This window comes from Misgurnus anguillicaudatus, chromosome 14, assembly GCF_027580225.2.
Source record: "Misgurnus anguillicaudatus chromosome 14, ASM2758022v2, whole genome shotgun sequence".
NCBI lineage: Eukaryota > Metazoa > Chordata > Actinopteri > Cypriniformes > Cobitidae > Misgurnus > Misgurnus anguillicaudatus.
The window spans coordinates 3,095,908-3,121,217 of NC_073350.2; the positions used below are offsets into that span (position 1 = coordinate 3,095,908).

Here is a 25,310-nt window from a genome sequence, read left to right on the forward strand (position 1 = left end):
AAAGGTTGGATGTTTGAATCCTGGCTCCTGCAGGTGCAGACTGTCATTGGTTGGACCTTTATTTATGTTTAATTTATTAGCAGCTACAGATTTTAATAATTTTACCAATATATAGGTTAACATATATGTACATATATGTACATATAATATAGGAAAACGGCCAATTTTATATATGTCACATATATGTAAAACCTATATCAAAACCTATATTGAAACATATATGTTTATATATGTTTCTTCCATGTGAGCGTAACCCCCGTCATTTGCGTCTTTCCATTGTCAAATCAAATCAGGGGAGAGGCGGGCCTTACGTTGTGGTAAGGGAAGTTTACAGTTGTTTTGAAGAACCGGACTCCACTCGCTCACTCTCTCCTGTGTGTTTGTGCACCTCTCACCCACAAACAGGGTCAGAGCAAAAGCCCGCTTTTTAAAGTTTATGGTAATATTACAGTTAACAGCAAAATAGTGCTCACACTATAATATTTGATTGACAAGACAGCTGACTCGTGGTTGCCTAGCAATTTAAAAAGCCACGTCGCACTGCTCTTTTTTTTAAAAGGCAGTACGGCGCGCCTTGCGTTTCCAAGCGTTTAAAGCGCTTTTGGTGTGATTAACCCCTAATTGTAAAACACACAAGACTTTTTGAGTTGCTGTGCCTTTCTTCTCAAATGTCTTTTTAAAAATGTTATGCCTGCACGCTGCAGCTCAGTGGTCTAATTTCCGAAATTTTCCAGGATTCGCATTCTTGCCTTCATTAGGGGCGGATCCATGCGCACGGTGTGTGTGTGTGTGCGCGTGAGAGCAAATGAAGGAGAGAGAGAGAGAGAGAGAGAGAGAGAGAGAGATACACTTCTGAAACTGCATCTCCGCTATTTTAAGCAGTACATGACATGTACTCAAGGACTTTTTTAACTCCTCAAAAAGAATGGAGTAGCCTAATGGGGACAGCCTTAAATTCAACGTAGAGATATGCAGTATAGTCCTAATATGCTTTAAATTGTCATTAAAAAATGTAACTGTGTTTTCTAGCAGGTAGATCTTGTCGGCTTTATCATTTTAAAAGTAGATCACCACACAAACAAGTCTGGACACCCCTGGCTTAAAGGCTAGTGAGCAGTTCAGTTGTGTTCCCATGTCCTTGTTTCATAACAGGCGGGGAAACCCACAAGTTATGTGTGCAGTATTCGGGGGCGGAGCATGGTCAGGCAGTTCTTGAGGGAGGGGATATATTAAATGAGATAAGACGGGCGGCAGTCACTCTCTCCGTGCTACTAAAAAAACAGCACAAGCGGTGGGCCGTTCTATATCATCTCCGGAGTGACATGTATATGGTAGCAACGGAGTGACATTTATTGTTAAATCTGTAAAGCAATTAAAGAGGAAAATAAACACATACAACTTGATGCTCCACTGTCATCCACTGGCGATGCTTATTTGGTGACGCTGTCTGCTCTGAAGTGGATTGATTCTATGATGCTGATAAACAGGCAGCAGCGTTTAAAAAGTTTATGCCCATCATGCTTTTCCACAAAAGGCTGCGGGTAAAAATTAGCCATAGCCATCAACAAGTTCCTCATACCGACAACAACAAAAGGATAGTGTGGCGTCTCGTGACCCCCCCCCCTTACAGAGCTTGGGGGCAGAGATAGCCACAGAATAGGAAACGCGAGGATAGAGATGACCTCAGATCAATCATTATCGTGATAAATCAGACCCAAAATATTATATTATTATATGCTGATCAGTCGCTTTAGGGAAACAAACTACTTATACATCTTACATCAGAACGCAGCTTTACCGCGGTCACGTGACCCATGCCGTGGGTCTAAGCTCCTCACCGTTATAACCGCAAAAAAAAAAAAATCTTGAAACATTGGCCTGCACTTGTGTGCTTGTTAACAACCGCAACTTGTTAACTGAACATTAACTGATATGATTTTAATATTAAATTGTCATTGAGTAGAAATACAGGTGACGTTGTCTGTGACTCGTTTAAAGCAATACAAACATTTTATCTAATTTGAACGTGCAAACAGCCGCAACAGATCAACAACAGAATCAGGTTTCATACATTATCAAATTTTCACGCAACATTAAGAGCACGCGATCAGTCCGAGGATTAATATTAGTGATGCACGATATATCAGCCGCCGATTTAATATCGGCCGATATGGTCATTTTTTTACACATCGGCATCGGTCCGATGTCAAAAAAAGAGCCGATGTGAACAGGCCGATAATCATTCGTGTGTATTTGACGCGACTTGTGTAGGAGATGTGAGTGTGGGGGCGGGGATGTTTGTTTTTGCACGTGCGCATACCTTACACGTGTGCTGAAGCAGACGCTGAAGACAGCAAAAAAGTAAATTGCCTTTGATGAGGGAGCAACGATGTCGTCTGTCTGGTTAATTTTCAAAGTGTCTGAAGAGGATCCTCGCTATGCTGTATGCAATGAGTGTGAGGGCCAAGTGATGCGAGGGGGAGTTCGGGCCAAATCGTTCAACGCTACCAATTTGATCACCCACTTAAAAAATAAGCATCTCGGAGCCTACAAAGAATATGAGAAATCAGCAAATGCTAACAAACTGCGGAAAAAAAGCTAACGCTACGGCAGCTGCACCGGTCGGTAGCCCAATAGAACAAGCGCTGGAAAAGACGAAAAAATTCCACAAAGACCACCCGAAGCAAAAGGCATTGACCATGGCGATAACAAAGATGATCGCTGTTGATGACCAACCGTTTTCGTTAGTGGAAGACGAAGGATTTAGGGAGGTGCTTGATCTCGCTGAGCCCCGCTATGACAAGCCAAGTCGTCGTTACTTTGCGGATGTCGCCCTGCCAGCCTTACATGATGTCGTAGCCACTCACGTGCACAAGTTACTCGACAGCGATGTTAATGACATCAGTTTTACAACGGATATCTGGAGTTCCGACCTCAACCAAACAAGCATGTTGAGCCTCACGGCTCAGTGGATTGATGTCAACTTCGAGATGAAGAGAGCTGTGCTACATGCCCAAGAATTCCCTGGCTCGCATACAGGTAGGCATGGATATTTTTTTGGACAGATACACATTAAATTAAAATGTAGGCATAGTAGAAATTAAGCTAACGTCCTTCGGGCTGTGCACGTATAACTTACTTATATACAGTATCGATCGGCTGCAGCTTGCTTTTACTCTAAAGTTTTGATGTATTTTTACCATAGTAAAAAAACACGATCTCACGTGAGATCAGGTTGTAAAAACAGCCTTTGTGGAGGTGTAAAATATATTCGAGTGATAAGAAGAGTGTCGTTTCACCATTGAATTGATGAAAAGCCCGCTATAAATTAAAATATCCACTGTAACGTTAGCTGCAGCCCAACTTTATTCGAGCCTAACTTACACGTAGCAAGTGTTCAGCGTGTGTTGACTTGAACCATGGACATAATTGAAAGTTTATGCGCTGGGATTTTGTTGGGATTCACTTAAAGGGGACATATCATAAAAATAAGACTTTTTCCATGTTTAAAGAGTAACTAAACCCTAAACCAACTTTTTTTTAGTAAATGATCTGTAAGAATTATGCTTTATTAGTTCTGATCATTGATTTTAGTAAGTTTTTTACATTTTGGATATAAATTGTTTCAATACTGCAATATATGGTGTAAAAACGTCTGAGTGCTGCCCTCTTCAGGTTGAACGGTGGCTACTGCAGTTTAATTTTCCTATTGAATGTTGGGTCCAAAAAATAACTCGTGACATAAGCATATAAATAAATCATTTGTGGGGTATTTTGAGCTAAAAAGCAAAAACAGCAAAGATTTATTTATTATTTTAAAGTCTTATGAAATGTCCCTTTTAATATATCAGAGATTGCTGAGGGGTGTTTATAAATATCTGGGAAATTTCAAGTTTTTAATATAATGACAGAGGTTAGGTACAGAACAGCCTACACAATTGTTGAACTAGAGATATGACTGCTTAGAATGTGGAAATGGCATAACTTGGCAGGGGGAAAATGCATTATATGTGCCAGCTAGCTAACGTGTCTTTGATTAAACTTTTTTATCCTTTTATTCCAGGTACCGCCATAGCCAGTGCATTTGACGCCATGTTTACAGAATGGAAAACCGGAAAGAAAATGTGCACGTTGTGCTTCGAGACAACGCACGTAATATGGTGAAGGCAATGGAGGAGTGTGGTGTTAAAAGTCTGGGCTGTATGGCTCATCTGGGGCAGTTAGCAGTGCACGATGCAGTACTAAGCCAGCAAAGCATTGTTGACTCTTTGGCAATAGCGAGAAAAATAGTCGGCCATTTTACAAGCTCCCCCCTTGGTACCTCTCGGCTGAGAGACATCCAGAGAGAGATGGGAATGAAGACCAAGATGCTACAACAGGATGTCCCGACGCGCTGGAACAGTACATTCCTGATGATGACAACTCTCCTAGAACAGAAGCGCGCACTGGTTATGTACGAGGCTGACCACGGACTGCCTGTATCTCTCAATGCAAACCAGTGGAGTCTCATTGAGAAAATGACCACACTCTTGGCACCCTTTGAAGAGATGACGAGAGAGATTAGCTCGCATACAGCTACAGCTGCTGACGTGATCCCCTCTGTTGTGGCACTCAAGCGTTTTCTGAACAAAACAGCCAAAACAGACAGTGGGGTTAAAACGACCAAGTCTGCACTGCTTGAAGCCGTGAACAAGAGATTCGAAACCACTTTCTCTGAGCAACTATACTACTTGGCAACAATCCTTGACCCCAGATACAAAGATCGCTACTTTGACGCAGACCTCAAGCAGGTGGCAAAAAACAAGCTAGAGAAGGAAGTGGACAAGATGACAGCGTCAGTGACGACCAGCACCAGTGTCTACACCAGACAGAGAAGGTGGTGAACCATAAGAAAAGAGGATGTGTACGCAACGTGAAGGGCATTCGTTTCTGGACATGTTTGATGAAATTCTGGAAAAAATGAGCAGGATGAACAGGCAACAAGTTCACTATATAGTTTACTATACTATTTGAATCAATGTTGAATAATAATTGAATAATAATTTCCAGATGATTTCCCAGAGATGTATATTTATGCACTTGTGACTTGTCTATATTTTTTTTAGGTGCATGGTTACCTGAGTGAGCCCACCCTCCCCAGAAATGTGAGCCCGCTGCAGTACTGGCAAAGCAACATGACCCACTTCCCTGCCCTCGCCACAGTGGCACGCAAGTACCTGTCAGCTCCATGTACTAGCGTGGACAGTGAACGTCTCTTCTCCGCTGCTTCAAATGTTGTCAGTGAAAAGAGAAATAGGATCGGTACAGAGAGAGCAGAAATGCTCCTGTTTGTTAAGCACAACATTCGTCTGCTTCCAAAGACTGGGAAGGCCAAGGGTTAGGTCTAACCCTAAAGTACTTTGCAGTTACAGTACTCACAGTTCAGAAGACTGTAAAAGCCAGTGTCTGTTCAGCCCAGTTTGTTATGGCTCCATTTTCACATTTTACCTTAGCTCCATAACTTTTGGCGTTGGCCATTTAAGGCCTACTACTGTACTTTAAAGTTTTGTACTGTTGTACAATGTTCAGAGAATACAGTGACTTGGTCTTAAGTGAGTTAGATGTTTATTGACAATACTCAAGGTTGGCTTATTCATAGTGTGAATTCAGGACACATGTGTATCCTTTATAAAAAAAAAATATATATATATATATAAATATAATTATTATTATTTTTCTGAAAATTGATGACATTTTGCACATGGGTAAAGGTGCCCAATCAGTAATATCTGGAAATAAATTACAAAATTTAAAAAAAAAGTTTTGGAAAATAGCTCTTTATTTGATTATCATAAAAATGTGTTTTCTATACAGAGATATCGGTATTGGCAAATATCGGTATCGGCCATAACAGACAAGAGTCATATCGGTTATCGGCATCGGCCAAAATTTTCACATCGGTGCATCACTAATTAAAATCCAAAGAGGTTAGATTGTCTCTTTTTCATCTAGCCTACAACAGTGGCCATTTCTAAAGCAGGACACATTTCAAAAAGTTTTGCTTTTGTGTCTTCTTTCTCTGTTTGTGGAAAAAGACAGATGTTTATGGTAAGGGTCGAGGACAGAAGCGGTCTGTCGAGTACGCGAGACAGAGGCGGACTGCCCGGGCGCGTCTCCATGGAGCTTCCCAGCTATAGTCAAGCACGGACACATATGCAGTACAAGTGATTTCTCATACAAATGGTTATTTTACCAGACCGTCAGGACAGCAATAATTTGCGTCATTTACAGGCTATTCACAAATTAAGCATAGAAGAAAAGTGGCGAAATGTCTGTAGGCACGTGTGGACACACACAATGCGTTAGAATTTTTTTTAACTGATAATATTAATTGTTCAAGTTGTTGAATGTTAAAATCGAAGAAATGTGGAAGGAAATAATATTCACTTTACATGTTCCTTAAGTAATTTGCACGTGTTTTATATTGAAGATAAATAAATCATGCATGTTATTTAACTCGTTGTCTTGCCAATAAACCGCAAAACCGCGGGAATTTGTTGATTACCGACCCAGCCCTAGTTGTCCGAAACCTGAGTGAACAACTTCACTCCCTACATTTGTAACTACTTTTTACCCACAAAGCACTCTTTTCGCATTATACGACACGAGACAAACATGTGACTGGAATCAGCTGAAGGGTACTGATATTTATGTTAGTGTTTAAATGTTGTTCACTTTTTTCCCATATAGTGGACTCAAATATCATTTGCTGTATATATGGGGAATAATGAAGGAGGGACTGAGTGAACAGCATTATCTGCTGCAAATCTGCTGAGGCATGTGCAGAAAATACAATATGCCAAGAAATAAATATAGAATAAATTAATTGGATAATTATGTATTGGAAAAACATTGGTTTTTAAACAGTTTATTCAAACAGTGTAATAATAATCAAAAAAATCATTTACATGTAAGTAAATTGGAACTTCCATTCCAACTGCAAAATAAGGGCTCATGTAAGGGATAATGTATAGGCAGCAGGTTGTTACCGCAAAAATAAGCCCCGACAGTGTTATCAGGCACCGACGCTAAGTCAGGGTCTTGTATCACACTGAAGGGGCTCATCTCGGGTACACTGTACATTATCACACATATTACACGGCTCTTTACCTCATTAGTAATGTAATGATCATTAAATTTTGATTTGAAATTTTTAATTTGATTATTTGTAACGTATGCAGATCTTTCGCGAGGAAAACCCATTTACTTTCGGTTTTGGCAAGACGTTCAAATGTCACAAACACACAATTTGGTTTAATCGTCTGAAAATATAATGCAATATAAATATGTCTTTTAATAATATATATTACATTTTGTTTAATATTAAACTGTACCTATGAAAATTATTTACAGCTGTGCGTTATTAGTTTCAGGCAGTTGTCCTCTTGTAATAACATACCTTGAAATGTCGCGAATGGCCAATCAGAATCAATCTATCATCCTAATCATATCAGGTTTACCATCAACCACATCTCATCTCATTGTTTCTTGTGCGTCTCCTTACTTAAATCAAACCTGACATGGCATATTTGTGGTGCTTTTTGTCATTACAGTCCCACTAAAGTGCCTTGGAATGAGCACCGCTATTTGATGTCCTTTTAACTGAAAGAAACTAACAGTAGTGCAGGACACATCAAGTAGCCCCTCTCCCCTTTAATAAAAATCTCTAAAGGCAATATATCATGAAAATCTGACTTTTTCCATGTTACAGTAGTATAATTGGGTCCCCATCAGAAAAGGGATCTAATTATAATGATACCGCCTCTTAATCTGCACTCAATATCCAACCACGGCACTGCCTTTTAGTGCAACAAGAGAAAGAAATGCTTACCAAAGTAAAGCTATGGTAGCCGCCACAGGACAAACATGGCATCATCTGAGACAATAAAGTGACAAAACGCACTCTATAAAACAGTTTGCCGGTTTAGGGCTACTGTAGAAACATGATGGGGACTTCCATGTAAGTGGACCCACGGTGTATGTAGATAAAATGGCTCATTCTAAAGTAATAAAAGCAATGCAGTTCTTTAAGGTCGTTTTACACCACTGATAATATAGTTACAGTATGTATATTACATTGCATTTCTGTCCAAAGATCCTCCTAAAAGTTACACAGTGCACCTTTAATTTGAAACTGGCACTACAGTATAAACACAGTGATTACAGTAATGTATAATTTATGTTTGTGTGTATGGTGGTGATGGTTGTCATCTTTTCTACTCGTCAGTGTTGTTTATATGTTGATGCTGTCTAACAGTTTGTGATCTTTGATCTCCACAGTGTTTTAGAATGCATGATGATGTATAAACGGGTCTGATACGTTTTGTTTATGGCACAGATTTGTGCATATGATCCGCTCTGTGCTATTGTGTTGAACTGTCGTACTTCAGTCAGCCATATGGAAAGCATTATTTACTCAGTCTCAGCGGTTCTCAAAATTTTTGGCATTTAATGGAGTCATAGAGGATTGCTATTAGATAAAGGTCAGCAAATTATTAATACACAAATTACAAAAAAAAAATTGTTTGAATAAGCACCTAAACAATAAAGCATAAGACAAAATCGCTAAACTGGTGGATCATTTTGCATGCAAACAGAAAGCAAAAGCTATGCAATAGTTAACAGTTTTCGTTGTGCAGTGAGATTAATAATTATTATGGCTTACAGTAAACACTCAGATTACAACATACAAATATTACTCTGGCTTTGTATGGAAAATCAAAGTGTATTTAGGATTTCCATGAGACATGGTTTCTTAAACATTTATAAACACGCTCATCTTAAGACAAACAACGCATTTCTGATGAAGCATCCGCATTTATCATCCCTTAATCTTTTATTAGATTGCATTTATCTTTCATACTATAGGGAAAATGCACAAAAATCAACATAAATATAAAGCTCTAGAAAATTGTAGGCTATCACTGACGTCAAACAACTTGCCTGAGCAGAAAGCAAATCATTTAAAAGACCTCTGTCACCTGGGTCAGGTCAATGTGGTTTTGTACATTTTCTCTGGACTTTGTAAGGTCTTTTGAGCTTATGTTAAGGACATACAAGCCACGTCAGCAACGTCCACCCCACCTCACTTTTGTCCTTATTCGGCCTGTTCTCCGTGCAGTAAACGATGGATATCAGGAAGGTTTATATTTGTTAGCAGATGTAGCTTCACAGGCTATTACTCACCGTGACAGCTACTTATGCCTTCAGGGCTATTGAGGAGACGCAGCGTTTGTCTTTACGCCAGTCCTACACGCTCACTATGGCTCCGGTCCATTTTCCGCTTATTCACCACAGAACAATAAACATGCAATAAAACGAGGATGTGAATCATTGCTCGTAGTGGGTGAAATCTGTGTCATGCCATTGTGACATCACTTCAATTAAACCTAAATTTGTTTCTCATCATGGAGCAGTGTGGGGTTAACACAGAAAAAGTAGACACTGGATTTTCTTAATATAGTATTGTAGTCACGGAAACATAATATGACGTTTTTCTTGTGCTAGTAATGTGATGTTATTAAAAACATCATTATGCATAAATAATGAATATCTGATGATTAAGATTGGTGACTGTGGAGGCGTGCGCATTAGTACGTCTTGCCAAAAAGCTACCAGTCTGTTCACTGCAATTCAGTGTTTTGCTGTATTACATGACTATTATAGTCGCAATACAATACAACTTAGTCAAGGTAGACACCATGTAGATTTTTTGTCAAGTTTTTACAAACATTTCAACAGAAGTTTCCTTACATTTTCAGCATTGGTGACACTCTGTACATAAATGCCACACAACCTTGTTTTTTCTTTTATTTGCATTCAAATAAAATATGGCATCCACCCTGTTTAATGTCATGCTAAAAATGAACTCAACTTTTTTCTTCCCCACAACCAAGACTAGGCTGTACAAAGGGGAACTTAGTGCACCTTATTTAAAGGCCCAGGACAACACTGTCACCCCAACAGTAGCCCTGCTACAGGTTACAATTTGGCACAGCAAAAGCAATAAGAACCAGACTTACCCAAGTGTAGTCATGGTGACAATGGTATACCAGAAGGAGGCTGGAATGCTAGTGAATTTGCTGGAGCTGGATCCCTTTTCTGCATAAAACATGACCGTGGCGAAGATGATGATGGCCATGGTTAGTGAGAAGAGAAGAAAGCCAAGCTCAGAGGCACAGCTCTTTAGCGTGTATCCCAGAATCCTCAGCCCCTGAGAGTGACGCGAAAACTTGAAGATGCGAAAGACCCGAAAGACTCGCAGGGTGACGAACGCTCCGCTCACGTCTTCGTTGTTGGTCATTACCAGGCCGATGTAGTAGGGCAAGATGGCCACCACGTCAATGATGCTCATCACGCTTCGCATGAAGCGGTAGCGACTGGGTGCCGCGAAGAGGCGCATGAGGTACTCCACGGTGAAGATCATTACACAGGCTGTGTCCATGCAGAAAAATGCCACGGTGTAACGTTCGCCGCACGGTACGTCTTTTTGGTTGGGCATGGAACCGCATGGGACCGTCTCCACTACATTGGTTATGACCGAGATCGCGATGAAGAACCCGGTCACGTAGTAGAACACCAAGGCCATGGTGCTAGTGTGAGGGTTTTCGAAGGCTCGCCACATGGTCTCACGAAAGTTCATGTTGGGCAGTTTGACATCTTTGTTCTCCTCTTGGTCGTCCATGAGTCTCTCTGCGTTTTCCCGCTTACGATCCTTGTATTCTTCGTAGCAGCAGTCGCCGATGATCTCAGGAATGATGCCAAAGAAAGCCAGTTCCTCGTCGTAGGCTGAGATGCACTCATATCGAGGATAGTGCAGCTTCCCAGTGCGGTAAAAGTTAAGGACGCTTCGAAAGGCATCCGGGTCCCTGTCAAAGAAGTACTCCTTAGTCTCTTCATTATAAAAAAACTCTTTCTCTGTACTGCCAAGAAGCGTGTCCGGGTAGCGGTCCAGTGTCGTTCTCCAGGTTTGAAAACGGCGCCCGCTGACATTCAGTACGATAAGCTCATCTTGCCTCTTGCTGTGATCCCTGGGTGCCAGAGGCATAGGGCAGTTTGCCACTGGCATCCAGCCAATGGCAGCTGCTCGGGCAAAGGGAAGCCATGCCGCAACTCCAGCTGCCATGGTGACTTAAACCCAAGAGCTCTGGTCAGGTCAGGTGTGACACCTTCAAATGTTCCTTGCTCTAAAATCAGCCATCATCTGGGAGAGAGAAATCATATAAAGAGAGGTCAAACTGCTGGATGTCTGGGAGCTATTTAGAGGTGAACTGTGTGACTATCATACCCACTAATGGCATTGCAAACTGTTTGCTTCAGTGACCCAACTGGATGCATGAGAACACTGGCTCAACCAGTTTAATGTATCTGGGGTGGGCCTACCTGATTGTCCAAATGATGGGAGAACATTCGCTAATTTTGCTATTATTTTTGGTGCCAGAAGTAGCTCAGAAATTACACACTTTATCACTAAAAATGCACAATGAAGTTGTACTAAAACAAATATACAGTATGTGAGCCTGTCTGTGACATCCATTCTAAAGTTTCATATTTAAGCAATAAAGTTTGATTTCACTCATTGATTTTAATCTTTGACATGATCTTACTCAATATGAACGGTTTCAAAGTTATAATTTCACAGAATGCTCTTTATTATGTAGGATGATTTTATGTAGAAAACAGTCAATTACAAAAAAAGTATGCTTTATCTGGGTTTTCACAGGCAAGGTCACATTTTCTGGATTCAATTTAAAGTGGGCCAGAAAGTAATAATATATCTTATTAAATCTGTTTCAATACATGCCAGCCATGTCATTGCAGTCTTTTGTGATATCTTAAGACCCCTGATGTTTTATTAATATTCAGATTAAAGTATAAATGTTTCAAAACCCTTTCAAAATTATACCACAGTTAAAATATTTTTACACAGTAAAAAGTGCAGGTGATAACTCCCTAATCAGAGCCTTTTAAATCTGACTTAACAGTCAGATTAATTTAATCATGTTAAATAATAAAACAAGTTCATAGATATTATCACATAAAGGGCACATTTTACACATTTTTGTTACGTGATAAAAACATTTTATATTCGACTGTAAATAACAATAAATGAATGTTGGATGATTGTCAGAAAAATGTGTAAAAGAATAAAAGCATCTATTATTTATAAACGTGGTGTCAAAGGTATTGTGAATTAAATGCAATGTTTAATGTAGTAAGTTACTGTAACGCTATGCATAAACTGAACGAAACTAGTTATTAGCTATCAAGCACAACTTGCATGATGTTTATTTGTAAAACCCTGAAGTGCTGAAACTGAATAAGCTACAGTACCTGTTGAGTCATATGCTATAAAAAGTGAAAATGTGCATTTGTTACCTTAAAGAGCAAAATCTACCTGAGGTAACCTTTAAAATCAATGCAACGGGTTTAATTCATGTAATCAGGATTATTCCGTAATATTAAACAATGTTTCTGACATACTGATAAAGTGATAAAGTATTACTTTAAAGTGAGGTAAAATAGTAGATGCTTCTGAACAAAGAAAGAAAGAAAGAAAGAAAAGAACAGGGAATAAAATTATAAGATCAATACAATGAGGCTGCTGTATTTTCGCGTTATGGCACGTGGATAAAAGCGCATCATTTTCTCTTACGTGAAAACATAAACGCTTACTACAGCAATATATCATCTCGTCTTCATTAAATTATGAGACCATAGTGTCCCGAAAGCGCGTAACACTTACCTAAAAGTCCGCGTTGTGAAACTGGTTCAGCCGAAAACAGTAAATCCGCCTGGATATGAACTCCTGCGCGTTATCCACATAGGAGTGAGAAAGTGATAGATGAACAGATTCAGCTGAAGTGAGTCTATGATGCTCACTGAATTTTCACATCAGTCTCTCCATCAGCAACAGCATCAGCAGCACCTACAAAAGGACTGAAGACTCCAACTCCAAATGCACCTGATAGCACAGTAGCCCTCCCCTCCCCTCCCCTCCCTCTCTCTCTCTCTCTCTCTCTCTCTCTCTCTCTCTCTCTCTCTCTGGCTGGTACAATGTGCTGGATGTAAAGTACAAATACTTCATGTTTAAATAGTTTTTATTTTACTTCAACAGTGAAAAAAGTTAGAATTATAGAATAAAAAAAGTTAGTAAAATAGAATAAAAATACAGTGTACAAATATTTGCTAATTTACACAGAATTACTCTACTGAAGCAATACAAATGATACAAAAAGCTACATCGAGTCAGGGCAGATCACTCACTGTCTCTTATATTTTGGCATGCAAGCACGTATTGTACTGATAACACACAACAGTCCTGGACTGGTGTTCTCTTAACAGGAAGGGCAGTTTTCATTGTACAATAGAGTTTTGAATATATTGAGTATGCACGTTATTTTTGTTAAAACAGTGTCCGGATATCTTTGTTTTCTGTCCCATGTAGCTCTTTTCACTTCATGTGGTATGATATGTCATCACTAAGGCTCGTTTCTTTGGCTTTGTCTTGATCATTTGTCACTTATGGGCTTCCGGATTGGGCTTCACCTCCTTCCCACTTCCTGTTGTGTCCGCTCCAATGTCACTTTTTACTGCCAGGGTCCATCTCCACATCGGTCCCTCAAGCTCCCCCTTGGACTTCTGTGCCATCAGTGTTGTCATTGACTGTTTGTCTAGCATTATCACTGTAGTCTCGCCCTCATCCATCTTCACCTTTGACGGTTATCCTCCATCTTCTTCCTGGGAGCTCTAGAATGGTGTTCCCCTCAGCAGACTCCTTCAGTTCCTTGTCCATCACCAGCTCCTCTCCCTACTCCAAGACCTCCTCCCTCACACCAGCTTTAGACCGTTATTGACAGCATGAGAACACACATTATAGGATGGGAAGAGTGTAGATGGTTAGATTAGACTTATGTGTTGTTGTTTTTGTGCCTTTGTTCCTTGTGTTTCATTTTCTGTTTGACATTAATTGCTCTATGCCTTGCTGATGAGCCCCAACTGTATCTCATTTATTTGACATTTTGTGTACATACTGAACCCCCTGTTTGGTTTTGTTTCTTGTTGTTGCATCTTGTTTCTCAGTCTATATTAAAATATAATTTTATTTGTGATATATTCTTTTTTGCTTTGGATAGTCCTACACACTGTGATGCTGCCATTACTTATTCTCTTTTTTTCATCGTCGTTGTTGTTGTTATTGTTGTGTTTGAGTTTTCCAACAAGTGTTTTATTTTCAAATGTGCTTACATGTGGTTGAATTTATGAAATTTGTCAGTATTGTTCTGGTCTAAAGCATCAAGTGTGATTAGTAGATGTTAGGACTGAAATCTCTTGACCAGTTGAGAGGGGGAACTCTTCTATTGCAGGTCGTTATAATGTTATTAGATGGGATTAATGTTATTGGTTTAAGATGTTTCCAGAACTGACTGCACATTTTTGCCTGTCTACAATTAATGGATATTACCCAACTTCTGCTCTAGATGCATTATTTGATGTGGGACATTTCAGAAACAGCAGGTGACTAGCAACAGGGGGTTTCGGAAGAGTGGCTTTAAATCAATTTTTGTCTGATAAAATGTTTTCAAGAATGAGAATGTTGCTCCCTGATAACTAACACAATATGTTTGCATGAACTTGTTCAACGTAAGCAAGGTGGTGCAGGGTAAGAGACATTCAATTGAATCTATTTTCCTTCAGGGATCTTCTTGGCACTCCCAGTTTTGTTCTCTCTGAAAACTGCTTTGCTTCATTTGGTGGATATGAATGTACCAGTCTCACTGATCAGAAAAGGAAAAAGCAGGGTTGCTCCTGTATGCATCTGCAGTTTTCATTTTATTACACATCATTTTGTTGAGCTGTCCTGTGAAGCCATCAGTCGTAAATGTACTCAATGTGCTTTGTGAGAGAAAAAATAAAACTGGGTATCCAATGATCAATTTTTTTATAGAAAATGTGAGGGGTGTTTGACCATGCAAAACTTCAAACAACAAATGGGCTCTCTTGAGTGTTTCTTTGTGGTTCCTAAAATGTTTTGAGTGGTGGTTTGTGCCATTCTTTATGATCGCTAAGGTGTTTTGAGTGGTGGGTGCTGTATGTGCTCAAAAGATGACTGTGATCTTCTGGACTCTAAATATAGCTTGGGGCACTTAAATTGAAGTGTACACATTTTTTTGACCCTTTTTGTCCCTTTCAGCCAAAAGTTTTAAGTCAGACGTTTAGGAAACTTTCAACCTAGTTTCACACCCATAGAGTATTATCAGTTAGGTCATTTGTCTATTCCCCAAAATACAACCCACAGATGTGATTACTAAAGTAGCCTACCAGAAGCAGGTGAAACTTTTGCCTTTAATAATCATGATTCATGAGATCATATGAAGAGTTTGGATCCAAAACTCCGTTTTTTTATTATTATTTTAAATTTTAAAAAATTTTGTTTTTTTTGCATTCCAATAATATCAATCAAACAGCAGTTGGTTTGTTTTAATTTAAGCCTTCAGAAGCAGCACAATAAAACACATTAATTCCTACGTCTTTATGTCTGTGAAGAATTTTGTCATCATTTGTTGTTGTCATTTTTTTGGCATACAATATCATTATTAATAAAAGCACCATTTATTTAGAGATAACATATCTTTTTGATCTGAATGTCTCATGATTGTTTGTGTCTGTCATTTTGTCAGAGTGTTCATGAAGAAACTGCATAGTGCTTAAAAAAATCATAGGGGTTTTAAATTTCACCATTAAAATTGGGCTTTGACAATCATTAATTTGAAGCTGTAAGACCCTGAATTATGCACTAAGTAGATTTCCACAAGCAATAGTTTTTCTCACTGCAAGGCCTAATGAGGCAAGGCCTTATGTGCTAAAAGATTTGGTAAACCCTCACAGTATCCCGCCACAAAAGCATCTCCTTATTTGAGTGGATCAAAGCTGCTCAGGCACAACACTAATGAATTATTGACCTGTAAGAGAGGTCTGCTCTCAGTGGATATGCGGGGGCATACTGATAAAGTCATTATTAAGTGTTCTGTGCTCTGCATTGAATCTCTTCTCAGTTCTTACACAATCAACTCCCAGCTTGGGCTTTTTTAACATGCTATGCAGGCATACCAATTCTGCTCTTTCAGACTATAACAAAGGTAGAATCTGAGGGCGGACGTAACATAAAGCTTTAACCTTGCTGAAACCCCTGCCTTACAGTTTATAAACCCACAGGGGAGGTTTTGAGTAATTTCAAACTGATTAGATTACAAATAACATGTTTTTATTCCCTGCAATCTAAAATCTAATGTACAATGTCTATATAGTTTAAATAAAAGCGTCTTCACTTTTGGGAAAAGTCTTCCTTCAGGTTGTTTATAATCTGGAGTTTAATGAACGATGAACAATTACATTTAGGTTCATCTAATTCTCTGGTGTCGTAGGAGCCTTTAAAATGTTGTCCTTACTGTGACTAGTAAAATGGCAGTCAGGAATATGTGGTGTTGTCGGAGCTGATGGTGTAGTGTGGTTTCCCCGTGGTGACGTATATACGAATGAAATGGCTTCTGAAATGAAATAAGGCAGGGCTGGATTTGAATTTGTCCATCGAGATCTGATTGGATCGTTTGAAGTATTTACTTATCGCTGCGATCTTCTCCCGGACCCCGCCCACCTGCCATACCATATGACCGAAAGTAAAGAGAGATCATTTTGAGGAGGGGAGGAGATTTGCATTTTTGATTAAAGATTATGAGCACACACAAATTTTTTAAAAATAATGAAGCTCACAGACAAGTCATTTGTTAGTAATACCACAATTTTAATATATATATATATATATATATATATATATGTATATATATATATATATATATATATATGTACAGTCTTGTTCAAAATAATAGCAGTACAATGTGACTAACCAGAATAATCAAGGTTTTTAGTATATTTTGTATTGCTACGTGGCAAACAAGTTACCAGTAGGTTCAGTAGATTCTCAGAAAACAAACAAGACACAGCATTCATGATATGCACGCTCTTAAGGCTGTGCAATTGGGCAAGTAGTTGAATTAGTTGAAAGGGGTGTGTTCAAAAAAATAGCAGTGTGGCATTCAATCACTGAGGTCATCAATTTTGTGAAGAAACAGGTGTGAATCAGGTGGCCCCTATTTAAGGATGAAGCCAACACTTGTTGAACATGCATTTGAAAGCTGAGGAAAATGGGTCGGTCAAGACATTGTTCAGAAGAACAGCGTACTTTGATTAAAAAGTTGATTGGAGAGGGGAAAACCTATAAAGAGGTGCAAAAAATGATAGGCTGTTCAGCTAAAATGATCTCCAATGCCTTAAAATGGAGAGCAAAACCAGAGAGACGTGGAAGAAAACGGAAGACAACCATCAAAATGGATAGAAGAATAACCAGAATGGCAAAGGCTCAGCCAATGATCACCTCCAGGATGATCAAAGACAGTCTGGAGTTACCTGTAAGTACTGTGACAGTTAGAAGACGTCTGTGTGAAGCTAATCTATTTTCAAGAATCCCCCGCAAAGTCCCTCTGTTAAAAAAAGGCATGTGCAGAAGAGGTAACAATTTGCCAAAGAACACATCAACTGGCCTAAAGAGAAATTGAGGAACATTTTGTGGACTGATGAGAGTAAAATTGTTCTTTTTGGGTCCAAGGGCCACAGGCAGTTTGTGAGACGACCCCCAAACTCTGAATTCAAGCCACAGTACACAGTGAAGACAGTGAAGCATGGAGGTGCAAGCGGCATGTTTCTCCTACTATGGTGTTGGGTCTATTTATCGCATACCAGGGATCATGGATCAGTTTGCATATGTTAAAATACTTGAAGAGGTCATGTTGCCCTATGCTGAAGAGGACATGCCCTTGAAATGGTTGTTTCAACAAGACAATGACCCAAAACACACTAATAAACGGGCAAAGTCTTGGTTCCAAACCAACAAAATTAATGTTATGGAGTGGCCAGCCCAATCTCCAGACCTTAATCCAATTGGGAACTTGTGGGGTGATATCAAAAATGCTGTTTCTGAAGCAAAACCAAGAAATGTGAATGAATTGTGGAATGTTGTTAAAGAATCATGGAGTGCAATAACAGCTGAGAGGTGCCACAAGTTGGTTGACTCCATGCCACACAGATGTCAAGCAGTTTTAAAAAACCGTGGTCATACAACTAAATATTTGTTTAGTGATTCACAGGATTGCTAAATCCCAGAAAAAAAATGTTTGTACAAAATAGTTTTGAGTTTGTACAGTCAAAGGTAGATAGACACTGCTATTTTTTTGAACACACCCCTTTCAACTAATACCCCAATTGCACAGCCTTAAGAGCGTGCATATCATGAATGCTGGGTCTTTGTTTTCTGACAATCTACTGAACCTACTGGTAACTTGTTTGCCACGTAGCAATAAAAAATATACTAAAAACCTTGATTATTCTGGTTAGTCACATTGTACTGCTATTATTTTGAACAAGACTGTATATATATATATATATATATATATATATATATATATATATATATATATATATATATATATATATATATATATATTTATACAACAATTCTTTCTGGTTCTAGAATCTGATTGGCTAAGAGCTATGCGATATTGTACTGATAACGGCACAGTAACCGCTTCACCTTTCGTATCATTCCGCCACCTAGTGAATGGAGGTCCTAAACAGGCTCATCTCTGAATGGGAAAACACAGACGCCCTGTTTTTAAACACTATTCGTGTGTCTCATTAGTTCACTAGCTCATAAATCAAGTCTGTGAATCCCCAATCGGAAGTTATTATTCCGTCAAAGATCAGCGCTCTTGGATGTTACGTTAAAGTTAATGGGAGTAACTTAATGTCTTGTCACATCGTGTGGACGATTAACACTTGGAAAGAGGAATGTAAACACTCTTTTTTTTCTGGAGCTATATCTCTTATCAGAACGCGAAAACACCGTGGAACTGCAGGTAAGCACCGCAGCTTTTAAATGTGGACATTGATCATTTATTTAATCGCAACGTGACTATTAAAACATGTTATGAGATATCGCCACTGGTATATTTATAAGCAGCATGCAAAAACATCTCTCTGACACTTATAAAAAACAGTTTTATATAGTACTGACAAGAACAAAGTCTAATAATAACCGTGTGCTCGTATCGCGTTAAGATGAAATGGTAAACCAATAGTAACATTATAGAAGTATAGTCTTATTAACTTTTACCTCGCGCCAAAACAATAACAACACAAAAGACACGAAATATGAATAAAAAAACAAGTAATAGTTTCATCATGACACCAAATACTGCTGATTTGATCTCATTTTAGACCATCAGGCCAACATGAGAGCCAGGGAATCCCTGTCAGAGATGTAGCCCAGAGAGGGCGGTGGTCAGCGGGGCGAGTGAACACTGACGTCCGCTCATGCTTTGGTTCTCATTCGTACCGAATCTCACTAAGCAAACATTCAAACAGGCGCTATCTTTACTAATCGACTGTAGATTTAAATATAATACATATATATTCTCGACTGAACTAATCTTAAAACTACACTTTGTGACCAAGAAATTGTAATATTTAAAAACGGCGAATCCGTCCATTGAGTTAATATGAGATTCAAAGCAGCCGAAAGTGTTTCCTGTCATTCTGGCCGCTCTCAAATCCGTGGCGGAAGAAGTAGTTCTCAAACAAAGAGGCTTTTAAAATAACTCCGTTGTTGTTTTCTAGTTTTCGTTTTTCAAACGTGTGCCGTCGAACTGTTGTATAAAAGCAATATCGCTCTCGGAGTCGTGTGATATAGAATCCCCAATCCCCAAGCCTACGGCCTCGTGCCTCTGGTCTAATCACAGCCGTGATGATATAGAGCTATATCACACTCCTACTTGAGCGATATTGCTTAAAATATATATATATATATATATATATATATATATATATATATGAAGAGTTTCGTTGCAAAACGAGATAACCACCGTTTTTTTAATTGTTCAGAAATCTCAATTTTTGGTTGTGCATTCCAATTAATTTCAATGCAACTGCAGTTGGTTTGTTTTGATTTAAACCTTCATAACTTAAAAAATACAGCTAAGTAGCACCATAAAACAAAATAATAACATGATAACATAATAATAAACATGTTTTGACAAAAATCTTAAAACATGGATTTATCTCGTTTTGCAAAGAAACTCTTCATATATATATTGTTAAAGTACAAACGTATGGGCTCTCACATGTGTTGTACTTAAAAAGAAGCCATTAAAGGGACAGTAAGTAGGATTTTAAGTGTTTTATTAATCAAAATCAATGTCTTTATTCATAAATATGTCCTCGTTGGTGTCAAATGACCTCTGCCAGTGATCTGACTTTTCTTTGTAAGCTTAGAATTTCTTCTTTTTATTGAACGGTAAGTCCAAGGAGGCTTCCATGTCTTTCCGCCATACTGATAAACTATAATAGCAGAGAGGGACAAAAAGCACTAGCCTACTAACGCATTTTCTTTTAGAACATGTGAACCAGCTGAAACGGACAAGGACATCAGTGATTACATAACGGCTACCGTAGTTGCAACATGCATTTGGAAAAGCGTGAAGATAGAGAGCACTGTTCGTTTGAATACAAAATACAATTTCACCACTAGATGGGGGTAAATCCTACTTATTGCCCCATTACCTGTTTTAGTGTCACACTGGTAACTGGACCTCACATAATTTTAATACATTCATACAAAATGATTTTAGCTTGCAAAGCAACTCCCTACTCTTACATGTTACATTTAAAACGGGGGTGATTATTCATCACCTCCGGTTTGTGACAAAATGCACAAAATTTATTTTAAGATATTTTTAAACAAAACGTCAAATCTGACTTCCTACCAATTTATTTTCATTTCCTTATACACTCATGAAATTGTTTAATATTCAACAGATTTCTACAAAAAAATGAGTTCACATCTATTATATTTGACCCATGCTGGGTAAATATTGGACTGAACACATGCTGGGTTAAATGTTTTCAATATTGGGTTGTTGTTATGCAACCATCAGCTAATAATAACCCAGCAGTTGAGTTAAAACAACCCATCATTGGATCAGTTGAGTCAAAAATAACCCAGCCATTTTTAGAGTGCAGAGACCATGGTCTTCTTCACCATTAACTAGCAAAATTATAAAGTTACTAGGACATTTTTTCAAGAAGTTTTGAGATTTTGGATTATTTTGTTCATATTCCATATCCTTATTTTAGTCTAATGGAAAAAAAACTTTTAAAAGACACAGTTATATATGGTATTTGTTTTAAGCCTACTACCCTTTATCTGTTTGTATGTAAAAGATTTCTTCTAAATTAACTAAACATGCTAATCTGTATATTTAAACAACTTTTCAAGTGTCAAAAGTCATTAACTGGGAAAGATCTGTTGTTGTGATATGACTTTATTTTATTTATCTTATTCACCTGCAGTGCTTTGTGAAATGTATGCAAATGACATTAGTGCATTTTAATTGTTTTACACCTAATTTGTATGTGGTGATTGTGATGACATTATTAGACACAAATTTTACTGTATCCACCAGTAGTGTCCCTAATATAAAGAGCTAGTAAAGTACATTAGCCTGTATGGTCTTGATCAGGGGTGCCGTAAGGGGGGGAAGTTAGGAAGATTCTAAGGGCCCATGAACTTTTGAGGGCCCCAGCCAAGGACTGTGCCGCACACGCAACCCCCTTAAGCTGAGCCCTCTTAGCTCCGCCCCGTCTTTACTCTGCGTTTAAGCGCCTTCTGTAATCGACAGTCTCACAATGTGGAGTGAACTTCACAAGAGAGCAAGGTTTGTGTATTTACTGCTATTTGCTATGATATCTACAGTTCCTTACTATAAATGCAGTTTACACAATGTGATGCTGGAGCAATAAAATGCAGTTTTCTTTCCACTGTAAAGTCTTCGCTCTGTTCACCTCAGTTAAAAAAAAACACAAGGTGATTTACGTTCTCGATTTGTGTTATGATTCTGACGTGAAGTCAGCCCTTATAAGCTGTTTTAATTAACGTAACCCATATAAGCTAATTAACATAAACTAGAAATGGTAGCGGTTAAACACTCCAATGTTTTGTAACAAAGAAGGATTTTTATGCAGTCGAGAATCTAGTTGATTGTGATGAAACAGAAATGCAACAAAGGCTAAACTAGTCCAGTTATGTATATTAAAGCTTTTCACCTTGCAACAGCTTTAAGAAATCAATGGAAATCTGTCGTAATCTGCTATAGTTGTCCTTCATTTCATTTTAGAGTCCCGTTGATTAAAAAACAGTCTGAAGAATCATTTACAGTATAGCTGTTGTCTCAAGTTCACGGTTTTAATGATCTGTCGTTATTTTTGCTTTAATGAAGCTGCTGGTGTGTGAAACCTGTTACTCACCTTATAAATAATGCTAATAATTATAATACAAGCTTTGGTCAAGCATTGTGACCCAGTCTTATTTGAGGCAGAATGTAAATGTATAGAAAAGATGTTTTGTTGTTGTTCGCCATTTTTAAATGTTACAATATCATGTGTATCACAGTTCAAGTATCATGTCACTAAGACTGCCTGTGAAAATCAGACTTAAGTCTCAAATCTTATTGTGAGATAAAAAGCATCACAGTTTGATTGCAAGCATTAATTTCACTATAATTTCAATCGCTGACATGACATTACTCAGTCAATATTAAAGAGATCAAGTTTATATTCTCACATAATGTTCTTTACATTATGTAGGATGATTTTATGTAGAAAACAGTGAATCTAAAAAATAAATACTTAGCTGGGTTTTCACAGGCATGGTCACATTTATCTTTAATCTTTGTTTAAGAATGTTGCATTTTATTACAGTACTGTATTTTTTAATTAAATTTACATTTGCACAATTAATTATCTTAGCTGCAGACATTGTAAGTCTCTAGAAATACTGTTAATTATGGTCAAAACAATAGCAAAATAAATAGTTTTGTATTATTAAATTAAAGACAAAGATTTTGAATAGCTAGGATTGTATGTTTTGTGCGAAATGGGTATGGTAGGGGCCCAACCTCCTATTCTTTCATAGGGCCCAAAATTGCTAGCGGCGCCCCTGGTCTTGATATAGACTGTTTCTCAATATGCGTTCTTCAGCGATCTTGCGTCCTCGTGTCCTCGCTCTACGTCATCATTAACGGTCGAAGTTCATTCCAATTCTCAAGAACGCAAGGACAGAGGACGCATGAAAATACCCGGATGTGTTCTTGATATCGAGGATGCATCGAGTGCAGACTTGCTGAAATCGCTTTACGCCCCAGAAGTCATTGCGGCAAAACTTCCGAGTTCGTTCTTCCAAGGTCGCCTGGCAAGACCGATCTCCACGAGGACGCAAGTCCGTTCTTTGCGTTCTTGGAATTGAGAAACAGCCATAGGCTTTTTGCGTTAGCAAAACTTTAGCTAACTTATAACACAAGCTGAACAACTGAATTAGGAGCAAGGAAGGGCTAGACTACTGCCTGTGTGATATGATGTGCCAGTGTGCTGCTTACACGCGGACATGCCCAGGGGCGTGGGAGGGAGAGATCGCATGGGAACAAATCTCCGACCTGATTTTTTTAATCAAAAATACAGATTAAAGTATGTTTTGCAAAAAAAAAAAAAAAAACAGTACAGATATTTGTGTAAAGATGTAAGGGTAAAAGAAGTACTTCATTACTTCCCAGCTCTGCATGCCATGACCTGTGACCTTCTTCAGGGAATAAAATTAATGCCAAGAATTATTGGGAGTTCTCTGAGACATAAAATACCTATAAAATAGTTATACATAAAATAGTACACTCTTAAGAAAAAAGGTTCTTCAAAGGTTCTGAAACGATGGTAAAGGTTCTATATAGAACCATAGCTTACTGAAGAACCATTTTTTGCTGAAATGGTTCTTTGTCTTGGCAAAAGGGTTCTTTATTTCCCTCCTTTTTTGATTTTAAATTTAGTCAGTTATTTTCAAGCTGCCTCTTCATTATTTTCACCTGTAAAAGCCCTGAATCATCAGTCCTGCTGAACCGCCAGCAGATTAACATCACAAGCAGGTAAGAGAGTAAAATAATCATCATTTACTGTTAAAAACATTTTGAAAATTGAAGTTTTGTGTGTTCTTATTGTAATTTATTTATTTTATAACAGGTAAACGTTATACTGTAAGCTTCATTCACTTTAAAGCAGGTAAGCTTCATACTGTTTTAAATGATAGGAGACTCTACTTTAACAATGACTTAGGATAATGATTTGTTAAAGTGTTATAAAGCATATACTGTACATGTATATTGTACATTAAGTTTATTAAACTAATTATCAGAAGTATGTGGTACATCATGTGTTTCGTTTTTTTTATTGATATTTCAGAGTTTTTGTATGTGAGGTAATCTTACTGGGAATGAAGGCAGTGCGTATGACCACTTGATATAGACACATTCTATTTTTAAAGGTGATGTATGCATGTTACTTTCAATCCTGGCATTAAAATAATAATATTTACTGTTTAAACATTTTGCAAAATTGAGGTTTTGTGTGTTTTTGATGTACTTTATTTATTTTATAACAGGTCAACATACTGTAAGCTTCATTCCCTTTAAAGCAGGTAATCTTCATATTGTTTTAAATGATATATTTCAGGGACTCTGCTTTAACAATGACTTAGGATAATGATTTGTTAAAGTGTTATAAAGCATATACTGTACATGTATATTTTACATTAAGTTTATTAAACTAATTATGAAAAGAATGTGGTACAACATGTGTTTAGTTTTTTTTATTGATATTTCAGAGTTTTCATACGCGAGGTAATCTTGCTTATGCTGGGAGTGAATGCAGTGCGTATGACCGCTTGATATGAAAGACACATCCTGTTTTTAAAGGTGATGTATGCATGTTCCTTTCAATGCTGGCATTAAAATAATAGTTATTTACTGTTTAAACATTTTGGAGATTATGTGTGTGATCTTGTGGCACATTTACTTGTGATAACAGAATTATTTTTGTCTATCTGTTGTAGGTGGATCATGAGTGAAGCTCTGCAGGTCTGCCATTAGCTTGATAACAGTGGTTTATGTGAATTGAGTGAATTCAATTTATAAATAAATCGTTCACCAAGCATTCACGTATTTACTTACAAAACGGGTATCTTGAGCAGAATCATATTAAAACTGTCAAATCATGTATTACATACAGTATGTAAGCAAACTCCAGGCTAATATTAACTTGTTTTGTCTCCATGTCTTATCCTT

General features: G+C 38.0%; 1 protein-coding gene and 1 long non-coding RNA gene across 5 annotated transcripts in view; one reads left to right on the plus strand and one right to left on the minus strand.

Annotated features, from left to right (window-relative positions):
• LOC129428223 (A-type voltage-gated potassium channel KCND3) overlaps window positions 1-13,009 on the minus strand; it is a 263,984-nt gene extending 250,975 nt beyond the window's left edge. For 2 of the 4 annotated variants that reach the window (XM_055185196.2, XM_055185193.2), the window contains exons 1-2: window positions 12,785-13,007; window positions 10,062-11,242 (exon numbers count right to left, since the gene is read on the minus strand). In XM_055185196.2, coding sequence (XP_055041171.1) covers window positions 10,062-11,164 — 1,103 coding nt within the window. In that variant the 5' untranslated portion in view covers window positions 11,165-11,242; window positions 12,785-13,007. Of the gene's footprint in view, window positions 1-10,061; window positions 11,243-12,784 lie in introns of all 4 variants that reach the window. The other 2 variants (XM_055185194.2, XM_055185195.2) reach the window with 2 other exon arrangements.
• A 10,859-nt stretch (window positions 13,010-23,868) lies between these two features.
• LOC141369541 (uncharacterized) lies at window positions 23,869-24,664 on the plus strand. The gene is made up of 3 exons (XR_012373337.1): window positions 23,869-24,249; window positions 24,430-24,511; window positions 24,629-24,664. It is a non-coding gene; the product is annotated as an uncharacterized lncRNA (long non-coding RNA).
• Window positions 24,665-25,310: the final 646 nt, after the last annotated feature.